The sequence below is a fragment of the Cottoperca gobio genome, chromosome 19, assembly GCF_900634415.1.
Source record: "Cottoperca gobio chromosome 19, fCotGob3.1, whole genome shotgun sequence".
NCBI classification, from domain to species: domain Eukaryota; kingdom Metazoa; phylum Chordata; class Actinopteri; order Perciformes; family Bovichtidae; genus Cottoperca; species Cottoperca gobio.
This window is the reverse complement of record NC_041373.1, coordinates 14,876,666-14,896,272: the sequence shown is the minus strand read 5'-3', so window position 1 is coordinate 14,896,272 and position 19,607 is coordinate 14,876,666. Positions and strand designations below refer to the sequence as shown.

Here is a 19,607-nt window from a genome sequence, read left to right as displayed (position 1 = left end):
GTACAAAAAGCACATGTATAGTCAATATTTAGTTTACATATTTCCAACACTTCCTTTACTGGAAAGTCATAGAATAGTTTCCCTAAATACTTTCCACTGAAATAACTTCAGCATGCCTGTCCACAGGGGGGCGATAAAGGGCCGCTTTGGGGTCTGCCTAAACGTTACAGAAGAAGATCATGCTTCCATGACACTTGCTACTGTTTATTATCTGTCATATATTCTTTGTGCCGGAGTAACCCGTGTATCTGCTACACTACAGGAGTAAACAAATGGCCTTCGCTCTGCCGGTGTGGCTCGCGGTCCAGGAAGAGCTCCTCGCGCAAGGCGATGCGGACTGTGCGACCCCCAGCTGTTTCGACGAGTTCGACGACGAAGCTTTGTTCCAGGTGTTCCACCTCACCAGACCCTGCATCGCGTTCATCACAGACGCTGTCCGCATCCGGATGAAAAACGTCCCTATGAAGAAACCGGCAATGTCCGTGGACGCCACGGTCATGGTGGCGCTGAACTACTACGCACACGGAGTGTCCTCCGTTGATGTCCTGCAGAGAGTCGCACAGAGCCAGTCGGACTGCCTCGCGATCATCTGCACAGTCTCCAGAGTCTTCGCCGGGATGTCCGACCTCTTCATCTCGTTCCCACTTCTCCGCAATGCCAGAGTAAATGTCGCCTCCAGAACTGAAAAATTATGCCGGATCCCCAACGTGCTGGGCGTCCTGGCTCCAGCTCACTTCAAGATCAGAGCTTCTCCGTATGAGAAGGAGACTTTCAGGTCTTTTGTCAACACCTTGGGGTACACATCGGTGGTGAGCCAGCTCATATGTGACTGCGACGGCAACATACTGAGTGTTGAAAAGTGTTGTGTGGGCAGCACGTTTGAGCAGGAAATGTGGGACTCATCGTTCAAAGGAAAGGAGATGGAGGAGGAACTGCACGGACCATTTTGGGTTATTGGTAAGATATCAAATAAAAAAATAAGACTGGTGAATCTTTGGGTTACACAACATCAAATTATACTCATGAGGGCCGATCGGCTTCACTGCTCCACAGACCACAGACATGCAGTTAGCTGTGAGCATTCACATACAGTAAATACACACTAGCAAAATATGAGTATCCCTTCTTTGTATTGGTTGTTGTAGGCCTGTTGGTGCGGTAGGTGTGATCATGCCACAGTTTCATCTTTGGTGTCCTGATTTGGTACCTGTTTACATTTATTGGGAACTTACACTACATTAAATCTCACTACAAATCTCTGATTCGTACCTGAGCCTGACACAGGGTGCTAAAGTTTTACCATAACATCTTCAAGGTCTCCTCATCTTCATCACAACACCTGCTATGATAGCGGGATGGGCATCTTTTCTTACGCACACTTTATCTGGTTATAGTCTAAACAAAGCTAGCTCCCTGCACCCTGTGTGAGTACTCTTTTCAATCATGGACATGCATATCATTCTGATCAAAAGTATAAGAATATAACATCATACAGACCCTCTGCTTGGATGTTATAACCTAATTCATGTTCCTCACTCTGGGCAAAGTGTACATTTAACCCACTCGCACATACTCCAATACCTGCTTCTCAGTGAACACATTAGATAAATCCACTACATACTATATGCCACCAACAACAGTGTATTTGTTTCAAAGAATAATACTCAATTTTGACAAATAAAAAACTAGATTACAGCCTCACGGTTGTATGCCTCCGCCTCTTTATAAAGACTCAAGGTCCATGTACTAGTTTCTTCAAGAGCTTTCAACTGTATGTCACAGTCTTCCTCAGCAGAGACCAAATCTCTAGAGTACAAAGGCTAGAAAGAGGACCTAGTCGATACTATATGTTCTCTATATGGTCATTTGTAGGTGTACAGCTTCTTTCTGTAATGAATTCTGGGCAGCCTGTACACAGCAAGGCCAGCAATCCATGTTTACTTTTGTATTAATTGCATTCTCTCCTGTCTTTTAAAGGTGGGAAAGGCTACACCTTAAGCAAACATGTGTTGACTCCTGTGTCAGAACCTGCAAATGACAGAGAGACCCGCTTCAACGAGGCCCACACGAAGATCCACAACGTCATGCGGACGACGCTCGGCTCCATGAAGAGGCGTTTCAGGTGTCTGATGCAACTTGGTTTTGCACAAGAAGGCTCTTTGGACAAAAAGTCCAACATTATCAAAGCGTGCAGTGTCCTGCACAACATTGCTAAGAAGTTCTCCGTCCCTCCCCCGCCTGTAGCTGGTAAAATTGAGCCCCTGCATCCAGGCAAGAAGCATTCGGTGCCAAGCGAGATCAACCCCGAGGCCCTAAAGTGCAGACAGGAAATCATCGATGGTAACTTCTCTACGGTCTCCATGAGCCAGGACCACGTGTTGGCTTTTTCATCTTGTTTTCAGACTTTGTAAAAACACATTCAGGTATTTTTGTTATTAAAAAGATTTTTCCCGTGTACAAATAGAAAGTCTTTCTTTTCTACCAACGTTTATTATTCTTAATAAATGTCATTTTTAAACATTCTTCGGTCATCCTGTTGTTTCCTCACATGATACAAATAAAATTGAAGAAATATAATTTAAAGAAAAGAATAATACACATTTAGCTGATGAGAGGAACACACATTTACAAGTTAAATAGAATCCAAACAGTGCTATGCATTTAAATTAATATATAAGTTTGAAATGTTTTACATATTTACAGTTTATCAAAATATAGTTTGTAGAATTAGTTCTTCTTTAAGTGCATATAAGTGCTGACGACTTGCTTAGATTAGGTATTTGTGTTACTAAACTGTTTGAGTGCAGTTGCATTGGCGTATATCATGTCTACATTCTCATATATGTTCTCTTCAGTCTTCTCATTTGCCTGCAGACAGTCCATGATGCATTGGTGCAGGAAGACATACTGGGACTGAAAATAGAAAAACCAAACGTGCCAGTCATGTGAAAAGCAGAACTTTGGATGTTAAGTGTTTATGGACACACTGTTTTGTGGCTGACACTTCCTTGTAGTTGCTGACAAGCCTCAAGCTTCCTATTGATGTAGGGAAGTGGGCAAGCTTTGTGTGTTTTCACTTTTGTACGTTTTTACATTTGTAATTATAATTCAGCATCACACAGAATGTAAATGCATATAAACATACACTCACTGCAGTGAGGCCTACATTAATGTTAATTAATATTTTGTAAAAGAGTGACATGAAAAGGTTAAATGGGGCAGTAGAAAAGGCAATTTCAGATCCTTTATAGAGGATGAAAATACATGTAAATCTAAGCTTCCATATGCTACAGTATCAGTGCTTGTACTGTGTCACCACCTGTGTCTAACAATCTAAAGACCTAAACAGATATCTAACTAAAGATGTGATAGCTGTTGTACCTCTGTTTGCACCATGTGTGGCCGACTCAGTCTCATCTTGTGCACAAAGCCATTGATGCCCACTGCTCTTTCCTTCTCCAGCTGCTGAAGCAGCACATCCAGGGCCATGATAGTGCCTGTCCTCCCCACTCCAGCACTAAGAGAGAGACATACAGGTAAAGGTAAGCAGTGTCCAGGTATGATGCTCATCATCAGCTAGTCCTGATGGTTTCAAAGTAGATTTTTAACTTTATGTAGAGGGAGACATTTTCTCCCTCCTGAACACCTTCTTACTTACAAGTAACTTTAAAAAAAAACTAAGCCAGTAAAAGTTATAAAAGCTGATATTTCATTTTAAAGTCATGTGCACATACATACTATCAGATATAAAAGCAGTAAGTCAGTTAACTACTGAACCGTCTTTGACCTTTGCCTAACGAATGGCATGGGATACTCTCCAGACTCAAGCACTCATATGTACCTGCAGTGAACCACAGTTGGTGCTCCAGCCCCTTCTCTCTCTATGTGCTGTCTCACCAGTCCTCTGAACTGGATCAGGAGTTCTGTGCCCTGTGGGACTCCATGGTCGGGCCAGGCAGTGAAGTGAAAATGTTTCACTTTGCGCTCCGCTGAGTTGTTCGTCTGTGAAGATGATCCGCAATATAGTTGACATTGAAGTTGTCGAGCATTAAAAGCAATCGTGCACACGTTCAAACAAGCTGCTCTTATGACACATGACTTTATGACTTGGAAATATATTATAACCCAACCTATTTAGTTACACAATTAACATTTTAGAGATGTCTCTTACATGTTTCACACTAAATTCCCTCAATGTCCAGTCGGGCTCCTGCTGCTCAGACCTGATGGTGACCGACAGATCTCCGTAACGGACAGGTCTGCTGTCTGCAGGCCAGTATCGATCGCACTTAGTCTAGGAAAAAGAAACGTGAATAAATAGGTTAATGAAGTTGTTATAATGTAGTTGTAGCAATAAGTATCAATGAACATCATTCCTAGATCTGTATCAGTTCTTTATGAGGACTGTAAAATGAATCCTTTGACAACACATTAGCTTTAAGAGCAATGACTCACTTATTAAAGTTTCTATTTCCCTTAAAATCTGCCAATAAAACATTTTATATCTTCCTGGTGACTTACTCGTCCTCCCTCGGTGCAGTTTGTTACCATGACGATGCCTTTCACTCTTTCTTCCCAGATCATCCTCCAGAAATCATTGGCTGTGGTCGGCAGAGGACCCTGAGTGGCAATGTACTCTCTGTTGCTGTTGTAACCCTGAAAAGCAATTGTCAAAAGTCAACATGAACACTAGTGTATACGTCCTACAGTAAACTGTACACACTGTAAACTGTTTGAAATAAAACACCATTTGTGCTCATGAACTCACACAAAGTCAGCATTAATAGCTAAACTTAAAATGAATGATCATGCACAGATCGCTCCAGTTAATGAATGGTCAGAGCTTATCAAATCTGCCCTTTGACCGTTATAAAGTAATACCTACCGGCATGTAACTGGCATTAATGTAGTCGGAGGTTCCATTGGGGTTGGATGTAGTTAGCTTCACCCGACACCAGTCATCTAGGATGAGCAAACAGAAAATGGTTTAACCGCAACAATGCACCACAACAAAGTAGACATTGCTTAGAATGGGTCAGTGTATCTGGTCCAGCAGTCAAAGGACAGGCTTACATGGCAGGACATTGTTGAAACGATTCTTTGCTTTGTTCTCAGGTAGAATAGCGTCCATTCGTGTTTGGTCCGTGCCAACAGGCATGAGGCTCTGCATGGAAGATACGGCGTGAGATTAGAACGAAGGTCAACGGAAAGCAAATAAAACAGTACCACAACTATACATGTACAGTTTCATATATAATCTCATATACAAAAATAGGAAGACAGAACGGGAAGAACAAAATACGATTGCACCTCATATTCCTGGCTGAAACCTCTCTTCTCATCCACATCTAATTGGGAGAAATGGTCTGGAAAATTTGCCACAGAAATAGCTCTGAAAAATAAAACATAACAACATTTGAATTCACGTAATAATATGTAAGACAATGGACGTACATACATTGTTCAAAATAAAAGTAAATATAGTACATTTTCATATGTGGTTAACCTACTAATTCTCTCTAATTATACAAGATCTAACATTAACATAACGTTAACATTATGAAGAGATGATAAAACGTATACTTACTTGAACTTTTTATTGGATCGTCTGGAACCACCAATGAATTGCTTATTTCTGCTGTGATAAATAAGTACAGAGGGTCACTGATTGAGTACATTTCAGGGAAATAATCTAACTGTGGTCGCTGACGCGGCACAAACCTGATAATGTCTGGTCTTTTAAAATAAATTAAGACAGCCACACCGACTAGGACACCAAGAAGCAGAATGGCAAGTACTGACCCTGCAATTACTCCTGCGGGAAGTAGAATCTGGATTAAATGCTGTATAACATACAGTAGATACTCAGCACAGCAGACACCACAACCAAACCACCAGCAAGTCATACAACTGATGGCAAACAGCACAACAACAAAAAAAGGAAAAAGTGATAATATATTGATAAACTGTTACAGGAAACACACTGAACTTGTATTTGTATAAAGTAATACAGTCACTTTGACTCACCCCTTGGATCAGTGTGACATGAAAAAACAAACGGTCTACTCCTTACGGTTCCAGACACTGAAGATAAAGACACCTCATATGTTTTGGCAGGTTGGAATCCGGATATTTTGATAGAGTGTTGTTCATTTCCAGGCACTGGGGTAGTTTTCCCAGTCACGTTTACCTCCACTGAAGTCCACACACCATCCGGTTTATTCCAGACAATAAAGACGGAATAGCCAGCTGCCGAGTACTCACAGTGAGCACTTAAATACGGAGGAACTGAGTAGAACAAGTGAAAATATGCATTTAAAATACAATCATTTAAAATGCAATCAGTTCAACTATTGCCAAAATACACAAATTCATGCTTTTCATTCGTGCATTCGGATTTTATTCCCATAGAAATATAATAGTCCAACATAACACACGATTAGTCAATCCACAGAAAATGATCTTTAATAATTATAACGATAATTCAATAGTCGCTTAAATCACAAAAAATGACAATCATTCCAGCTTTACCAGAGTGAGTCATATTAGTGAGATATTACTACAGAGCTCTGTGCTGGCTCTAGTGTTTGGCCTGTATCAGGAGAAAAACATCTTACCTGTGACTGCAGAGAAGTTTACTCCACTGCTTCTGACATTTTCAAACAGACTGTAGAGAATGAAGTCGTATTTAGTCCCACTTGTGAGTCCTGAGATTGTGTATGTCACTTTGTCTCGTCCCTCTGATGCCGTGATGTATAAATTAATTTCATTGTACACAAGTGTGTAGTTGAGGATGTTGACTACTTTCTTCCACTGAACAGTTATGCTGGTCTCATTTCGTCTAACTAATTCAAACTCTTCTGTGTTACGAGGAGCTAGGATTTAAAGAAACACGATGAAGGATTTGTCAAAAAAAACAATATTGAAAAAATTTAAGAATTTCACTGATAAAATGTTAGATTTTGTGTATTTTTTATATTTTTTATATTATATTCTATTCCTGTATTTTATAAGCAACAGTCAATTATATGAAACAAGGAACAACGACCAAATACTGAGAAACTTTAAATGACATTATTAGAGAGCTTTGCCTATATCAGGAGATAAACATCTTACCTGTGACTGCACGGACGTTTACTCCACTGCTTCTGACCTTTTCAAACAGACTGTAGAGAATGAAGTCGTGTATATTCGCACTTGTGAGTCCTGAGATTGTAAGTATCACATTGTCTTGTCCCTTTGATGCCGTGAAGTTTATGTCCTTGTCATTGTACACAAGTGTGTAGTCGAGGATGTTGACTACTGTCTTCCACTGAACAGTTATGCTGGTCTCATTTTGTCCCAACACAGTCACATTCTCAACATCTTCAGGAGCTAAAAACACAAAGAGTTGACTGTTTTATTAGAGAAAAAGAAACAAATGCAAGACTTTCCCCACAATAAAGGGTTCTGTGTAATCTTTTTTAGCAAACACATAGATTGATTCAACTCCATCGGCAACATTAAACATTTTTAAGTGAGCAACATCCCTTCTACTAATAAGAAACTTTAAATGAGATATTGTTACAGAGCAAGGTGCTGGCTCTTGTTGTTGGCGTATATCAGGAGATAAACATCTTACCTGTGACTGCAGAGAAGTTTACTCCACTGCTTCTGACCTTTACAAACAGACTGAAGAGAATGAAGTCGTATTTAGTCGCACTTGTGAGTCCTGAGATTGTAAGTATCACATTGTCTTGTCCCTCTGATACCGTGATGTTTATGTCCTTGTCATTGTACACAAGTGTGTAGTCGAGGATCTTGCCTACTGTCTTCCACTGAACAGTTATGCTGGTCTCATTTTGTCCCAACACAGTCACATTCTCAACATCTTCAGGAGCTAAAAACACAAAGAGTTGAAAATGTTATTAGATAAAAAAGAGTTGAGTGCAAGACTTTCCCCACAATAAAGGGTTCTGTGTAGTCTTTTTTAGCAAACACATAGATTGATTCAACTCCATTATTTTATCGGCAACATTAAACATTTTTAAGTGAGCAACATCCCTTCTACTAATAAGAAACTTTAAATGAGATATTGTTACAGAACTCTGTGCTGGCTCTAGTGTTTGGCCTATATCAGGAGATAAACATCTTACCTGTGACTGCAGAGAAGTTTACTCCACTGCTTCTGACCTTTACAAACAGACTGAAGAGAATGAAGTCGTATTTATTCGCACTTGTGAGTCCTGAGATTGTAAGTGTCACATTATGTTGTCCCTTTGATGCCGTGATGTTTATGTCCTTGTCATTGTACACAAGTGTGTAGTCGAGGATGTTGCCTACTGTCTTCCACTGAACAGTTATGCTGGTCTCATTTTGTCCCAACACAGTCACATTCTCAACATCTTCAGGGGCTAAAAACACAAAGAGTTGAAAATGTTATTAGATAAAAAGAGTCGAGTGCAAGACTTTCCCCACAATAAAGGGTTCTGTGTAGTCTTTTTAGCAAGTATTGCTGTTCGGAGTTGTATCCTCGTGATTGTTTGCACTTCTTGTAAGTCGTTTTGGACAGAAGCGTCAGCTAAATGTAATATAATGTATTACTACAGAGCAAGGTGCTGGCTCTTGTTGTTGGCGTATATCAGGAGATAAACATCTTACCTGTGACTGCAGAGAAGTTTACTCCACTGCTTCTGACCTTTACAAACAGACTGAAGAGAATGAAGTCGTATTTAGTCGCACTTGTGAGTCCTGAGATTGTAAGTGTCACATTATGTTGTCCCTCTGATGCCGTGATGTTTATGTCCTTGTCATTGTACACAAGTGTGTAGTCGAGGATGCCGTCTACTGTCTTCCACTGAACAGTTATGCTGGTCTCATTTTGTCCCAACACAGTCACATTCTCAACATTTTCAGGAGCTAAAAACACAAAGAGTTGAAAATGTTATTAGATAAAAAAGAGTTGAGTGCAAGACTTTCCCCACAATAAAGGGTTCTGTGTAGTCTTTTTTAGCAAACACATAGATTGATTCAACTCCATTATTTTATCGGCAACATTAAACATTTTTAAGTGAGCAACATCCCTTCTACTAATAAGAAACTTTAAATGAGATATTGTTACAGAGCAAGGTGCTGGCTCTTGTTGTTGGCGTATATCAGGAGATAAACATCTTACCTGTGACTGCAGAGAAGTTTACTCCACTGCTTCTGACCTTTACAAACAGACTGAAGAGAATGAAGTCGTATTTAGTCGCACTTGTGAGTCCTGAGATTGTAAGTGTCACATTATGTTGTCCCTCTGATGCCGTGATGTTTATGTCCTTGTCATTGTACACAAGTGTGTAGTCGAGGATGTTGCCTACTGTCTTCCACTGAACAGTTATGCTGGTCTCATTTTGTCCCAACACAGTCACATTCTCAACATCTTCAGGAGCTAAAAACACAAAGAGTTGAAAATGTTATTAGATAAAAAAGAGTTGAGTGCAAGACTTTCCCCACAATAAAGGGTTCTGTGTAGTCTTTTTAGCAAACACGTAGATTGATTCAACTCCATTATTTTATCAGAAACATTAAACATTTTTAAGTGAGCAACATCCCTTCTAGTAATAAGAAACTTTAAATGAGATATTGTTACAGAGCTCTGTGCTGGCTCTAGTGTTTGGCCTATATAAGGAGATAAACATCTTACCTGTGACTGCAGAGAAGTTTACTCCACTGCTTCTGACATTTTCAAACAGACTGTAGAGAATGAAGTCGTATTTATTTGCACTTGTGAGTCCTGAGATTGTAAGTGTCACATTATGTTGTCCCTCTGATGCCGTGATGTTTATGTCCTTGTCATTGTACACAAGTGTGTAGTTGAGGATGTTGCCTACTGTCTTCCACTGAACAGTTATGCTGGTCTCATTTTGTGTCAACACAGTCACATTCTCAACATCTTCAGGAGCTAAAAACACAAAGAGTTGATAGTTCCATATAAGAGTTGAGTGCAAGACTTTCCCCACAATAAAGGGTTCTGTGTAGTCTTTTTAGCAAACACATAGATTGATTCAACTCCATTATTTTATCAGCAACAGTCAAACATGTTAAGTGAGGAACATCCCTTCTACTAATAAGAAACTTGATACATTTAATAAAACATACAAAAGGTATCTTCTTTTTTCTGTATGTTGCACTTACATTAGTTTTGCTTATTTTAAGACATTTTTCTGCACTTCAAATGATTTCATTTATTTGAAGCTAATGTACTTGCAGGATTCTTGCTGTTCAGAGTTGTATCCTCGTGATTGTTTGCACTTCTTGTAAGACGCTTTGGACAGAAGCGTCAGCTAAATGTAATATAATGTATTACTACAGAGCAAGGTGCTGGCTCTTGTTGTTGGCGTATATCAGGAGATAAACATCTTACCTGTGACTGCAGAGAAGTTTACTCCACTGCTTCTGACATTTTCAAACAGACTGTAGAGAATGAAGTCGTATTTAGTCGCACTTGTGAGTCCTGAGATTGTAAGTGTCACATTGTCTTGTGCCTTTGATGCCGTGATGTTTATGTCCTTGTCATTGTACACAAGTGTGTAGTCGAGGATTTTGCCTACTGTCTTCCACTGAACAGTTATGCTGGTCTCATTTTGTCCCAACACAGTCACATTCTCAACATCTGGAGGAGCTAAAAACACAAGAGTTGAAAATGTTATTAGATAAAAAGAGTCGAGTGCAAGACTTTCCCCACAATAAAGGGTTCTGTGTAGTCTTTTTAGCAAACACATAGATTGATTCAACTCCATTATTTTATCAGCAACAGTCAAACATGTTAAGTGAGGAACATCCCTTCTACTAATAAGAAACTTGATACATTTAATAAAACATAAAAAAGGTATCTTCTTTTTTCTGTATGTTGCACTTACATTAGTTTTGCTTATTTTAAGACATTTTTCTGCACTTCAAATGATTTCATCTATTTGAAGCTAATGTACTTGCAGGATTCTTGCTGTTCAAAGTTGTATCCTCGTGATTGTTTGCACTTCTTGTAAGACGCTTTGGACAGAAGCGTCAGCTAAATGTAATATAATGTATTACTACAGAGCAAGGTGCTGGCTCTTGTTGTTGGCGTATATCAGGAGAAAAACATCTTACCTGTGACTGCAGAGAAGTTTACTCCACTGCTTCTGACATTTTCAAACAGACTGTAGAGAATGAAGTCGTATTTAGTCGCACTTGTGAGTCCTGAGATTGTAAGTATCACATTGTCTTGTGCCTTTGATGCCGTGATGTTTGTGTCCTTGTCATTGTACACAAGTGTGTAGTCGAGGATTTTGACTACTGTCTTCCACTGAACAGTTATGCTGGTCTCATTTTGTCCCAACACAGTCACATTCTCAACATCTGGAGGAGCTAAAAACACAAAGAGTTGAAAATGTTATTAGATAAAAAGAGTTGAGTGCAAGACTTTCCCCACAATAAAGGGTTCTGTGTAGTCTTTTTAGCAAACACATAGATTGATTCAACTCCATTATTTTATCAGCAACACTCTAAAAAGGTTAAGTGAGCAACATCCCTTCTACTAATAAGAAACTTTAAATGAGATATTCATCACCAATCGGCTCGCCATTCCCTCACAGAGTGAGATCCAGATACTCCTCAAATAAAACGTGCTTGTTTGCTATCCTGGCTCCTAAATGTTGGACTGAGCTCCACATTGATGTCAGGTCAGCAGAAAGTCTTCACACCTTCCGTCGCAGACTGAAATCCCACTGACAGCACCTTGGCCAATAATAAACTTTCTTTATTTTTTTATTTGTAATTCTTCTTTTTTCTGTATGTTGCACTTACAATAGTTCGGCTTATTTTAAGACATTTTTCTGCACTTAAAATGATTTCATCTATTTGAAGCTAATGTACTTGCAGGATTCTTGCTGTTCAGAGTTGTATACTCGTGATTGTTTGCACTTCTTGTAAGACGCTTTGGACAGAAGCGTCAGCTAAATGTAATATAATGTATTACTACAGAGCAAGGTGCTGGCTCTAGTGTTTGGCCTATATCAGGAGAAAAACATCTTACCTGTGACTGCAGAGAAGTTTACTCCACTGCTTCTGACATTTTCAGACAGACTGTAGAGAATGAAGTCGTATTTATTTGCACTTGTGAGTCCTGAGATTGTAAGTGTCACATTATGTTGTCCCTCTGATGCCGTGATGTTTGTGTCCTTGTCATTGTACACAAGTGTGTAGTTGAGGATGCCGTCTACTGTCTTCCACTGAACAGTTATGCTGGTCTCATTTTGTCCCAACACAGTCACATTCTCAACATTTTCAGGAGCTAAAAACACAAAGAGTTGATAGTTCCATATAAGAGTTGAGTGTGAGACACATTATAAATCATAATTGGTCTTCATACAAGTCTGCACTATAATACAAGCAAATACACACATGTCACCAACCTGCTGTTGATGCTGTTGATGCTGTTGATCCTGTTGATCCTGTTGATGATGTTGATGCTGTTGGTGCTGTTGTGGTGGAGTATGTGACACCCTAAAAACAAAATAGGAATTGTTGGAGAGAATACAGTGAGAATAATCTAATCCAGTCTTTCTCAAAGAGTGCTCCACGGACCACTGGTGGTCCGTGAGCAACCCCTAGTGGTCTGTGAGTATATTGATAAAATGTCACATTTGAAATTAATATATTATAAGTTTAAAGTGATTCTCAAACGGTTTAAAAATTACTAGTATAGAGTGTAGCATATATGTAGTGTAGCTACGTAGGTTTGTTTTACGATCTTACGTCATAAATGATCTGCGTGGTCAATTTGAGCGTGAGAAAATCCACTGTAGAATTTTGTGACGTACTAAAGATTTCTTTGCATTTTACTTATCTCTCAGTAACGATCTTGCTGTGGATAAGTTGTGGCTCTGTTCGCTCGGACATAAACCCAGCAATAAATGTAGTCTACATTTCATATGATGTGTAAAATCTATCAGCATTTACCGTTTAAATCGCATAATGCTTGTAGAATCCGTAGTTGTATTTGTATATATATATATATATATATATATATATATATATAGATATATATATATATTGTATATAGAGAAGTTCACATAAAGCTGTCAGAATTGGTAAGTGGTAAGCAGGCCTATTGTTTTTGGATATTTGGAGAGTTAGGTGGTTCGTGAGTGTTTTTTTATTGGTTAAGTGGTCCTTGGTCTGAAAAAGTTTGAGAAACACTGCTCTAACCCCAAAAAATTAAAACTGTACAAAATTGCCCCAAGTGTTTAATTGACGGTGAACTCAAAGCTGAACTCTGATGCAAACTCGGAGTATCCTGAGCGACGATATTTCTGCTATTATAATATATATTATATTGTTTCCATCATGAACTGTGAACAGCAGTGTGACAAGGTAAAAAAAAAGAGACAACATTACTGTTTACAGGCATTCTAGTCTTCTTTTTTTGTCAACAATCTCTCCCTATAGGTTACAAATCACTTACATACAACATGAGACAGATATATGTTGTTTGAGGAAACATCTGAGATTTTCAAATGCAAACTATTTCCCAGAAATTGTTGTTGCATTTTGAACTTCTACCCCTAAATCTCAACATGTGCAACAACACCAAAGATATGCTACTAAAAGAGTTGATCAACTATATAACCACTGCTTGTTAAAAAAATCATTTTAAAAAGCAAATCCTCTTCATTAAATATATATATTTGTGCACAGTACTGAAAATATCTTCCATATTCTCCATGATATAACATTCATATATTCTAATAAATACAGACAATAATACAATACATTATCCAGCTATATCACCATGTCTAATATATACAGTATATTAAATATGATACCAAATGTTTAAAAAGGTACAGCACCTTTAAGTTTTAAATTATTGTTATTTCCTCATTCACGCTTTTGTTTCACTAAGGAAGTCAGTAAGAAGAGATTACTGCGGCCAAGATATAATTCATATTTCACCATCTGAAAAAGTCCATCATTCTTATGTTGTGCAAGTCTTTTTGTTTTCTGTACACACTGATGTTTCAGACAATGTCATTTGACTTTCTACATCATACATTGAACTGTCGCTGTGGTTTTGACACTTTTCTTTTGTTGAGGGTAACTATTCTTTTGACTAGGTGGACCCGATCACTATCAGAACGGAAAGGAAATAAAACACTTACCCAAAGTAGACTCAGGAAGACACACAGCAGAAAGTGGTCTGAGGTGATTTTGAAGGATAAAAGCTTCATCGTTATCACGGTTTATTAGGCTACACACATACTATGAACCTGTAAAATTCCTTTGTTGTCCCAGGATGAACTTCACGTTTCTATTTTCAGTGCTGCCACGGGTGTGTTGAAAAAAACAACACTTGAGGTTAGCAAAGAATTTCTTCGCTCCTCGGCTGACGCGGTCCAATATTAACTTTATTCCAGTGGTGTTGACTTTTAATTCTTAACCATGTCCTCCTTCTGTAACCTCTGGTCCCTTCTCATATTGGCAAGTGACTAAGTAAATAGCTGCTTCTCCTTTTTGGCCTTTTTCAACCACAGAGACCTTTGCCCCGCCTGTTACTTCCTTATTAACGGTCATAGTGTGTTACTTGTCAAAGGTAAGTCAATGTAATTATAAGTAAATAAGTAATAAGTAATTGTGTCTGTTTTACAGTACATTTTTATCAGTGGTAATAGCATCTGCTGTTTGTCGTTACCAGTTTCATGTTTGTGACTTCTTTATGATGTGTAAATAAAATATGACATGTTTTTTATGAACCCAGGCAAAGCTTTCAAGGGCTGCACAAGATAAATTATATTTGTTTTGTTTTCTAACTATTTTTAAATGATTATTTTAATGATTTCTATTAAAATAGTTAAACTGTGTAGTCTTTTCAGTTGGTCTGATTTCACAGTACAACAGATTTTCTTTTGGTTTCTGTCTCTGAAGGCATATTTATAACTTCCTTGTGGTTAAGATCTATAAGGAACTGAACAGAAAGCCTCACCAACACACATTTAACGGAACATGAAGTCATGCTAGTGTTTATGCGCTCACATTATGGTGCAGAGCTCAATAAAAGTGCTAGTATATAAACGAAAGCATTGACTAAAGTTGTCCATTGAGGAAACATGAGGAGGAAGTAACCTTTAGAAATGATCATAACTGTCCTCATAATTTGGTATTATATAATCTCACTCATGCGCAATAACTGTCATGAGCTTCCCGTACTATATATTGAGCATAACTAGTGCTTGTATTAAAAAGCATTTTTATTGAACAATTATGCAAACTTACTGTATTTTATCTGCAAGACCATTTGTTATCATAAAGTTATTATTAGGCTTAACTTATATTTAACATGTGGTGACTGTTTTTTGAGTCTCAATCCATACAAACATTAGAATTCATCAAGTTCTCACAAATGTCTGTTACAAATGTTTGTTGGCTAAATGCAGAATTACAATTGTGTTGTTTAAAACCTGTAACTCCAACCTGACTATGTCAATTCTGCAATTGCATAAAACATTGGTGAATTGCTTAAGTTGTATAATTACTTTGGTGTCACTGAAACCTTTCTATATAAAATGATGTTGTGGTTCTGGCCATTATTGAAGGGAGAAAGGCCTAAAACATTAATGCTATACAAAATACAAAATAATACAATTCAATGGTCATTTGAAGTAAACATTGGTTCTAGAGTCTGTTAAAAATTTGCTCCGACTCAGGCTGACATTATATGAGGTCCTAGTGTACCATGTGTCGATAAGACTAGATAAAGTCTTGAACATTCATTCTGCTTATCATTTATATGAGCACAACACTAAATCTATTGCCCTTTAAAATCAGTGCTTTCTCTTGGATTGATTTTGAGAAGCTCATCCATGACTTTGATTACTGTTTTAGTTCTACTACCGTTTGTCTCCGCGTATCAACTCACTCCTGCAACCACATTACCGAACGCAGCACTTACTTTAAACCCTGCCTGCCTACATACGTACACTGGATCTGATAAGAGTCATAATGTGTGGATGTTGGTGTGTTACCATCTCCACTCTCATATCTTCATTGTTGTCTTGACTAACGTTACCTGAACAAGGATAGTGATCAAAGAAATGTGTCAGTATTATGGCTCAGCAGTCCCTTTTATTAAAAATGTGTAGAACAAGTAGCCGTTACAACATTGGGTTGTTTGTTTAGGTTTGATAAAACATCCAAACTATAGATCTGCACTCTCTCAATGAAATGTGTCATTCATCCCAAACACAAGAGGGGGCAGTAGAGATGCACACAAGCGAGCTAACGTTAGCTGGGGGAGGGTCGCTGTTTCGTTTTTATGTAAACAAGATAAAGCCAGCTACAGTACTAGCGAAGTGGAGTGGCGTTACTTTCACTGACTGGTGAGTGATAAAAAGCAAATGTGACATCGCAATGTACCGAACAGACTTTGCAAACTTAACTTTAGCCGCAGTCAGGTTTAGCTAGCTATCATAGCTGTCTCTTAGGTTAATGTTTATGCTAGTTAATGCTAACAGCTTGCAACTTCAGCTAGCTGTTAGCGCTAATTGTGAGCCATTTCTTGTTTATTAAATTAGGATCCTTTGAGGTAAACGTCTGTACTTGATCTAACGGTGTCAAACAGAGTTGATCTTCATTTCACTCCAACAGCTAACAACATGTGCTAACGTTAGCTTAACCTTCTCAACACCTGACCAGAGACACAGCCCGTCTGAACTCAATTCAGGTCATAACACATGACGACAGTCTGGTTGATGTTTTACTGAGTCCGTTAAACACCGGTTGCATAAAAGCTGGTCAGCAAAGACGTGCAACACTTTGATTAGCTCACTTCACAGGGCGAGTGAAAAGCATTTGGTAGCGAAGTTAGTTGGCTGAGAAAGGAAAGGTAAGACGTATTTCTTTGTCCTCTGGACAGTAGTTTTAACAGTAATGTCAGAATTTAAGATAGGGCTTTATCTGAACTGGGGTTTGTTCACCTATATACCGGTCGTATATTGCATTATTTGTTTTGTCTTTTAGAAATGCAGTCTGTGGTGAAACAAAACCTCCATTCGGAGACCGAAGGAGACGTCAACAAACTCCTCAACCTGAAGCTCACTGCATCCTACACCTACCTTTCTCTGGTATGATTTCTGTAGCAGTAACGTTAGTATGACTAGTGGAATTTGTTATGCAATGTATTTAAATCCTCTTTTTTGAACAGAAACAAAACAATAGATATTTCCCTTTTTGCTAGAATTATTGTGTGCCCTGTAATCCCTAAATACTTTGTTTCTCTCATCTCTTCTAGGGGATGTATTTTGACAGGGATGACGTTGCCCTGCCAAACTTCTCCACTTTTTTCCTGGAGCGCTCGGTGAAAGAGAGGGCACAGGCTGAGAAGCTCCTGGAATATCAGAACATGAGAGGCGGTCGAATTTTGCTTCAGACTATTGCTGTAAATTATTGTTTTTTGGGTGGCATTTTCAAGCCATTATTGTTAACGTTGTTACATGTACCTATCAAATGCAACTTTCTGTTCTAGAAACCAAGTAGAGATGATTGGAGCTGTGGTCTGGATGCAATTACCTTTTCCTTGGACTACCAGAAGTCCTTAAACACATGTATCCTTGAGGTGCACCGCAGAGCTGGCAACCATACTGACCCTCATGTAAGTCTGGCACTGTTATAAAGATATAGCTGCTACTTGTTCTCTGGCTATTATTAGGCTTAGAGATATGAAAAAAGTTCAATATTGGGCCAAATGACAGTCGGTAGGATTTGAGGGGTGTTTATTCTATTAAATATTAACTTTCTCCTAATTATCAGCTATTTGACTGCCTTTTTCGAGCATTGTTGTACATCTTACTCACTATTTTCTGTCCTACTTCTTTTGTAGCTGTGTGACTTCCTCGAGCAGCACTTCTTCACAGACAGCCATGACACCATCAAGAAGCTGGGCGATTACATTGGCAGTCTGACCCGCATCACGGCGTCCGAGACACATGGTCCTATGGGAGAATACCTCTTTGATAAACACACTCTGTAAAGGTCACAATGGTACAGTGAAATAAGCTCCACATATTAAAAGATGCATAGAGTCAAGAGGGCAAAAATCCCTAACTCTGTGCATTCTTCTCCGTTAAGAAAACTACCGGTATACAATATTTTTACAGATTACCACAAACTTCATTCTTGCACAAGGAGTTCAAAGCAAAATAACAAAAAATACCTCGTTTTTTCTTAAAAACCACACTTGAAAAATAATGTTCTCATTATTATGGTGCTTAAAAACTACACTTTCCAGCTGTTACAATGAGTGATTTGTTCATTTCGATTCATTTGTATGAGGCGTCATGTATTCCAGTGTGTCAGAGGTTTTTACGTTCACAAATATTTTGTAAAATGCATACCATTTTTAATTAATTTAATAATTTTAAAGAGTTTGGAATATCATTGAACCATTGAATAAAGCCAGATTATGATGACATATAATTTCTGTTCAGTCTTTTTTGCAATTTCTTTAACAACTGTAAATCCAATTGTTCACAGATCATCTGATCCGTCATGCAGTCTAAACGCACTCTACTTTTCCTAATGTCATGTCTGCCGCTATAGAACACAGTAAAGATAACAGTGCGACTTTGCTGAGTCACTGTTGGGTGGGAGCTTAATGTTTAACATTAGGCTACCAGACAGCATGTGGTTAAAAATGACTATGCTGCTTCTTAGTAAATGACATGTTTCAGCAAAGATAAGATTCAGATAAAGAAGTATGTCAGCAGAGTTGATCACAGCCAGGCGTACTTCTCTGTTAGTGTTTCAGTTAGTTATCTTTTTTTCTAGAGAGAACCAAGATAAATTATACGATCGTTGTATAGTTGTGAAAAAATGTTTTGGATTAATTCTCAATTACTTCGTTGATTTAGAACAAATCAGTTATTTGACCAAGAGAAAATATGACAGAGCAACCGTGTTTACAAAACGTCATTAGGGAATAATTTAAATGGTCTGTGCTATTGTGTATACTTTAAATCTAAGGGAGTGCCCTCATAGGGAAAAAAAAAGTCATGTTAATTAGCTGAACTCTCTGAAAACAAAAGCCAGGCGTTGACAAGACTCTTCTTACACACTACAGGGTGAATATAATGCAACCACATCCCTGCAATAAAGATATTAAATGTTTCTTCCTGTGTAAGTGTTATTTTTCCATTTTGTTTCCCTATGCAGTTTAGTTAGTTATCTATTAGAGGAAGCTGTTGCATGTTGGATTGGAGCCACTGAGATCTCCAGATGTAGCAGTGCAAACATGTGGCAGCATGCCTAGGATTACTGTTCACAGTGCTCTAAATACGGGTATGTGTTTTGTACAGTAAAACGGTAAACCAATGGATGGCCAGGATGGAATATCCACTCTTAGTGAAAGTTGTTGGTAGGTTGACGATTGACTGCGAGGACAGCTATGCTGAGGGGATTAGTGTAAGGCCTAATGCACTACAATCTCTTCAATCTAATGGATAAACACAACCACCATGTTTCATCAGTTTAATGGAACAGTCACTTTTCCTACTCAACAAGGAGAAGCCTTAAATTGTTCTACATGTGTGACATTAACAGTGGAGTCTTAATAT

The 19,607-nt window shown here is 38.4% G+C and overlaps 3 protein-coding genes across 8 annotated transcripts; 2 read left to right on the top strand and 1 right to left on the bottom strand.

The window, feature by feature from the left end:
- Positions 1-142: 142 nt before the first annotated feature.
- On the top strand, positions 143-2,523 carry LOC115024426 (putative nuclease HARBI1). Its single transcript, XM_029455950.1, has 2 exons — positions 143-957; positions 1,978-2,523. Exons 1-2 carry the CDS (start codon positions 273-275, stop codon positions 2,409-2,411), a joined length of 1,119 nt encoding a protein of 372 aa, XP_029311810.1. The 5' UTR covers positions 143-272; the 3' UTR covers positions 2,412-2,523.
- LOC115024425 (receptor-type tyrosine-protein phosphatase H-like) lies at positions 2,471-14,504 on the bottom strand. 4 transcript variants are annotated; one of them, XM_029455947.1, is made up of 23 exons: positions 14,163-14,504; positions 12,417-12,507; positions 12,038-12,295; positions 11,113-11,370; positions 10,388-10,645; positions 9,668-9,925; positions 9,155-9,412; positions 8,641-8,898; positions 8,136-8,393; positions 7,622-7,879; positions 7,117-7,374; positions 6,618-6,875; positions 6,028-6,288; positions 5,722-5,815; positions 5,588-5,635; positions 5,311-5,392; positions 5,074-5,164; positions 4,886-4,962; positions 4,522-4,656; positions 4,172-4,294; positions 3,842-4,002; positions 3,382-3,517; positions 2,471-2,913 (listed from the first exon to the last, which is right to left on the bottom strand). In XM_029455947.1, the coding sequence occupies exons 1-23, from the start codon at positions 14,229-14,231 to the stop codon at positions 2,773-2,775; spliced, it is 4,089 nt and encodes a 1,362-aa protein (XP_029311807.1). In that variant the 5' UTR covers positions 14,232-14,504; the 3' UTR covers positions 2,471-2,772. The 4 variants fall into 4 exon arrangements, with proteins under 4 accessions (XP_029311807.1, XP_029311806.1, XP_029311808.1 ...); XM_029455946.1 differs by having other exon boundaries at positions 5,588-5,638; positions 14,163-14,503; XM_029455948.1 differs by lacking the exon at positions 9,155-9,412 and having other exon boundaries at positions 5,588-5,638; positions 14,163-14,503.
- A 60-nt stretch (positions 14,505-14,564) lies between these two features.
- On the top strand, positions 14,565-18,471 carry LOC115024427 (ferritin, middle subunit). Of its 3 annotated transcripts, none has more exons than XM_029455953.1 (5): positions 14,565-14,593; positions 17,017-17,120; positions 17,288-17,434; positions 17,522-17,647; positions 17,876-18,471. In XM_029455953.1, the coding sequence occupies exons 2-5, from the start codon at positions 17,019-17,021 to the stop codon at positions 18,023-18,025; spliced, it is 525 nt and encodes a 174-aa protein (XP_029311813.1). In that variant the 5' UTR covers positions 14,565-14,593; positions 17,017-17,018; the 3' UTR covers positions 18,026-18,471. The 3 variants fall into 3 exon arrangements, with proteins under 3 accessions (XP_029311813.1, XP_029311811.1, XP_029311812.1); XM_029455951.1 differs by lacking the exon at positions 14,565-14,593 and adding an exon at positions 16,222-16,376; XM_029455952.1 differs by lacking the exon at positions 14,565-14,593 and adding an exon at positions 16,410-16,882.
- The last annotated feature ends 1,136 nt before the right edge of the window (positions 18,472-19,607 follow it).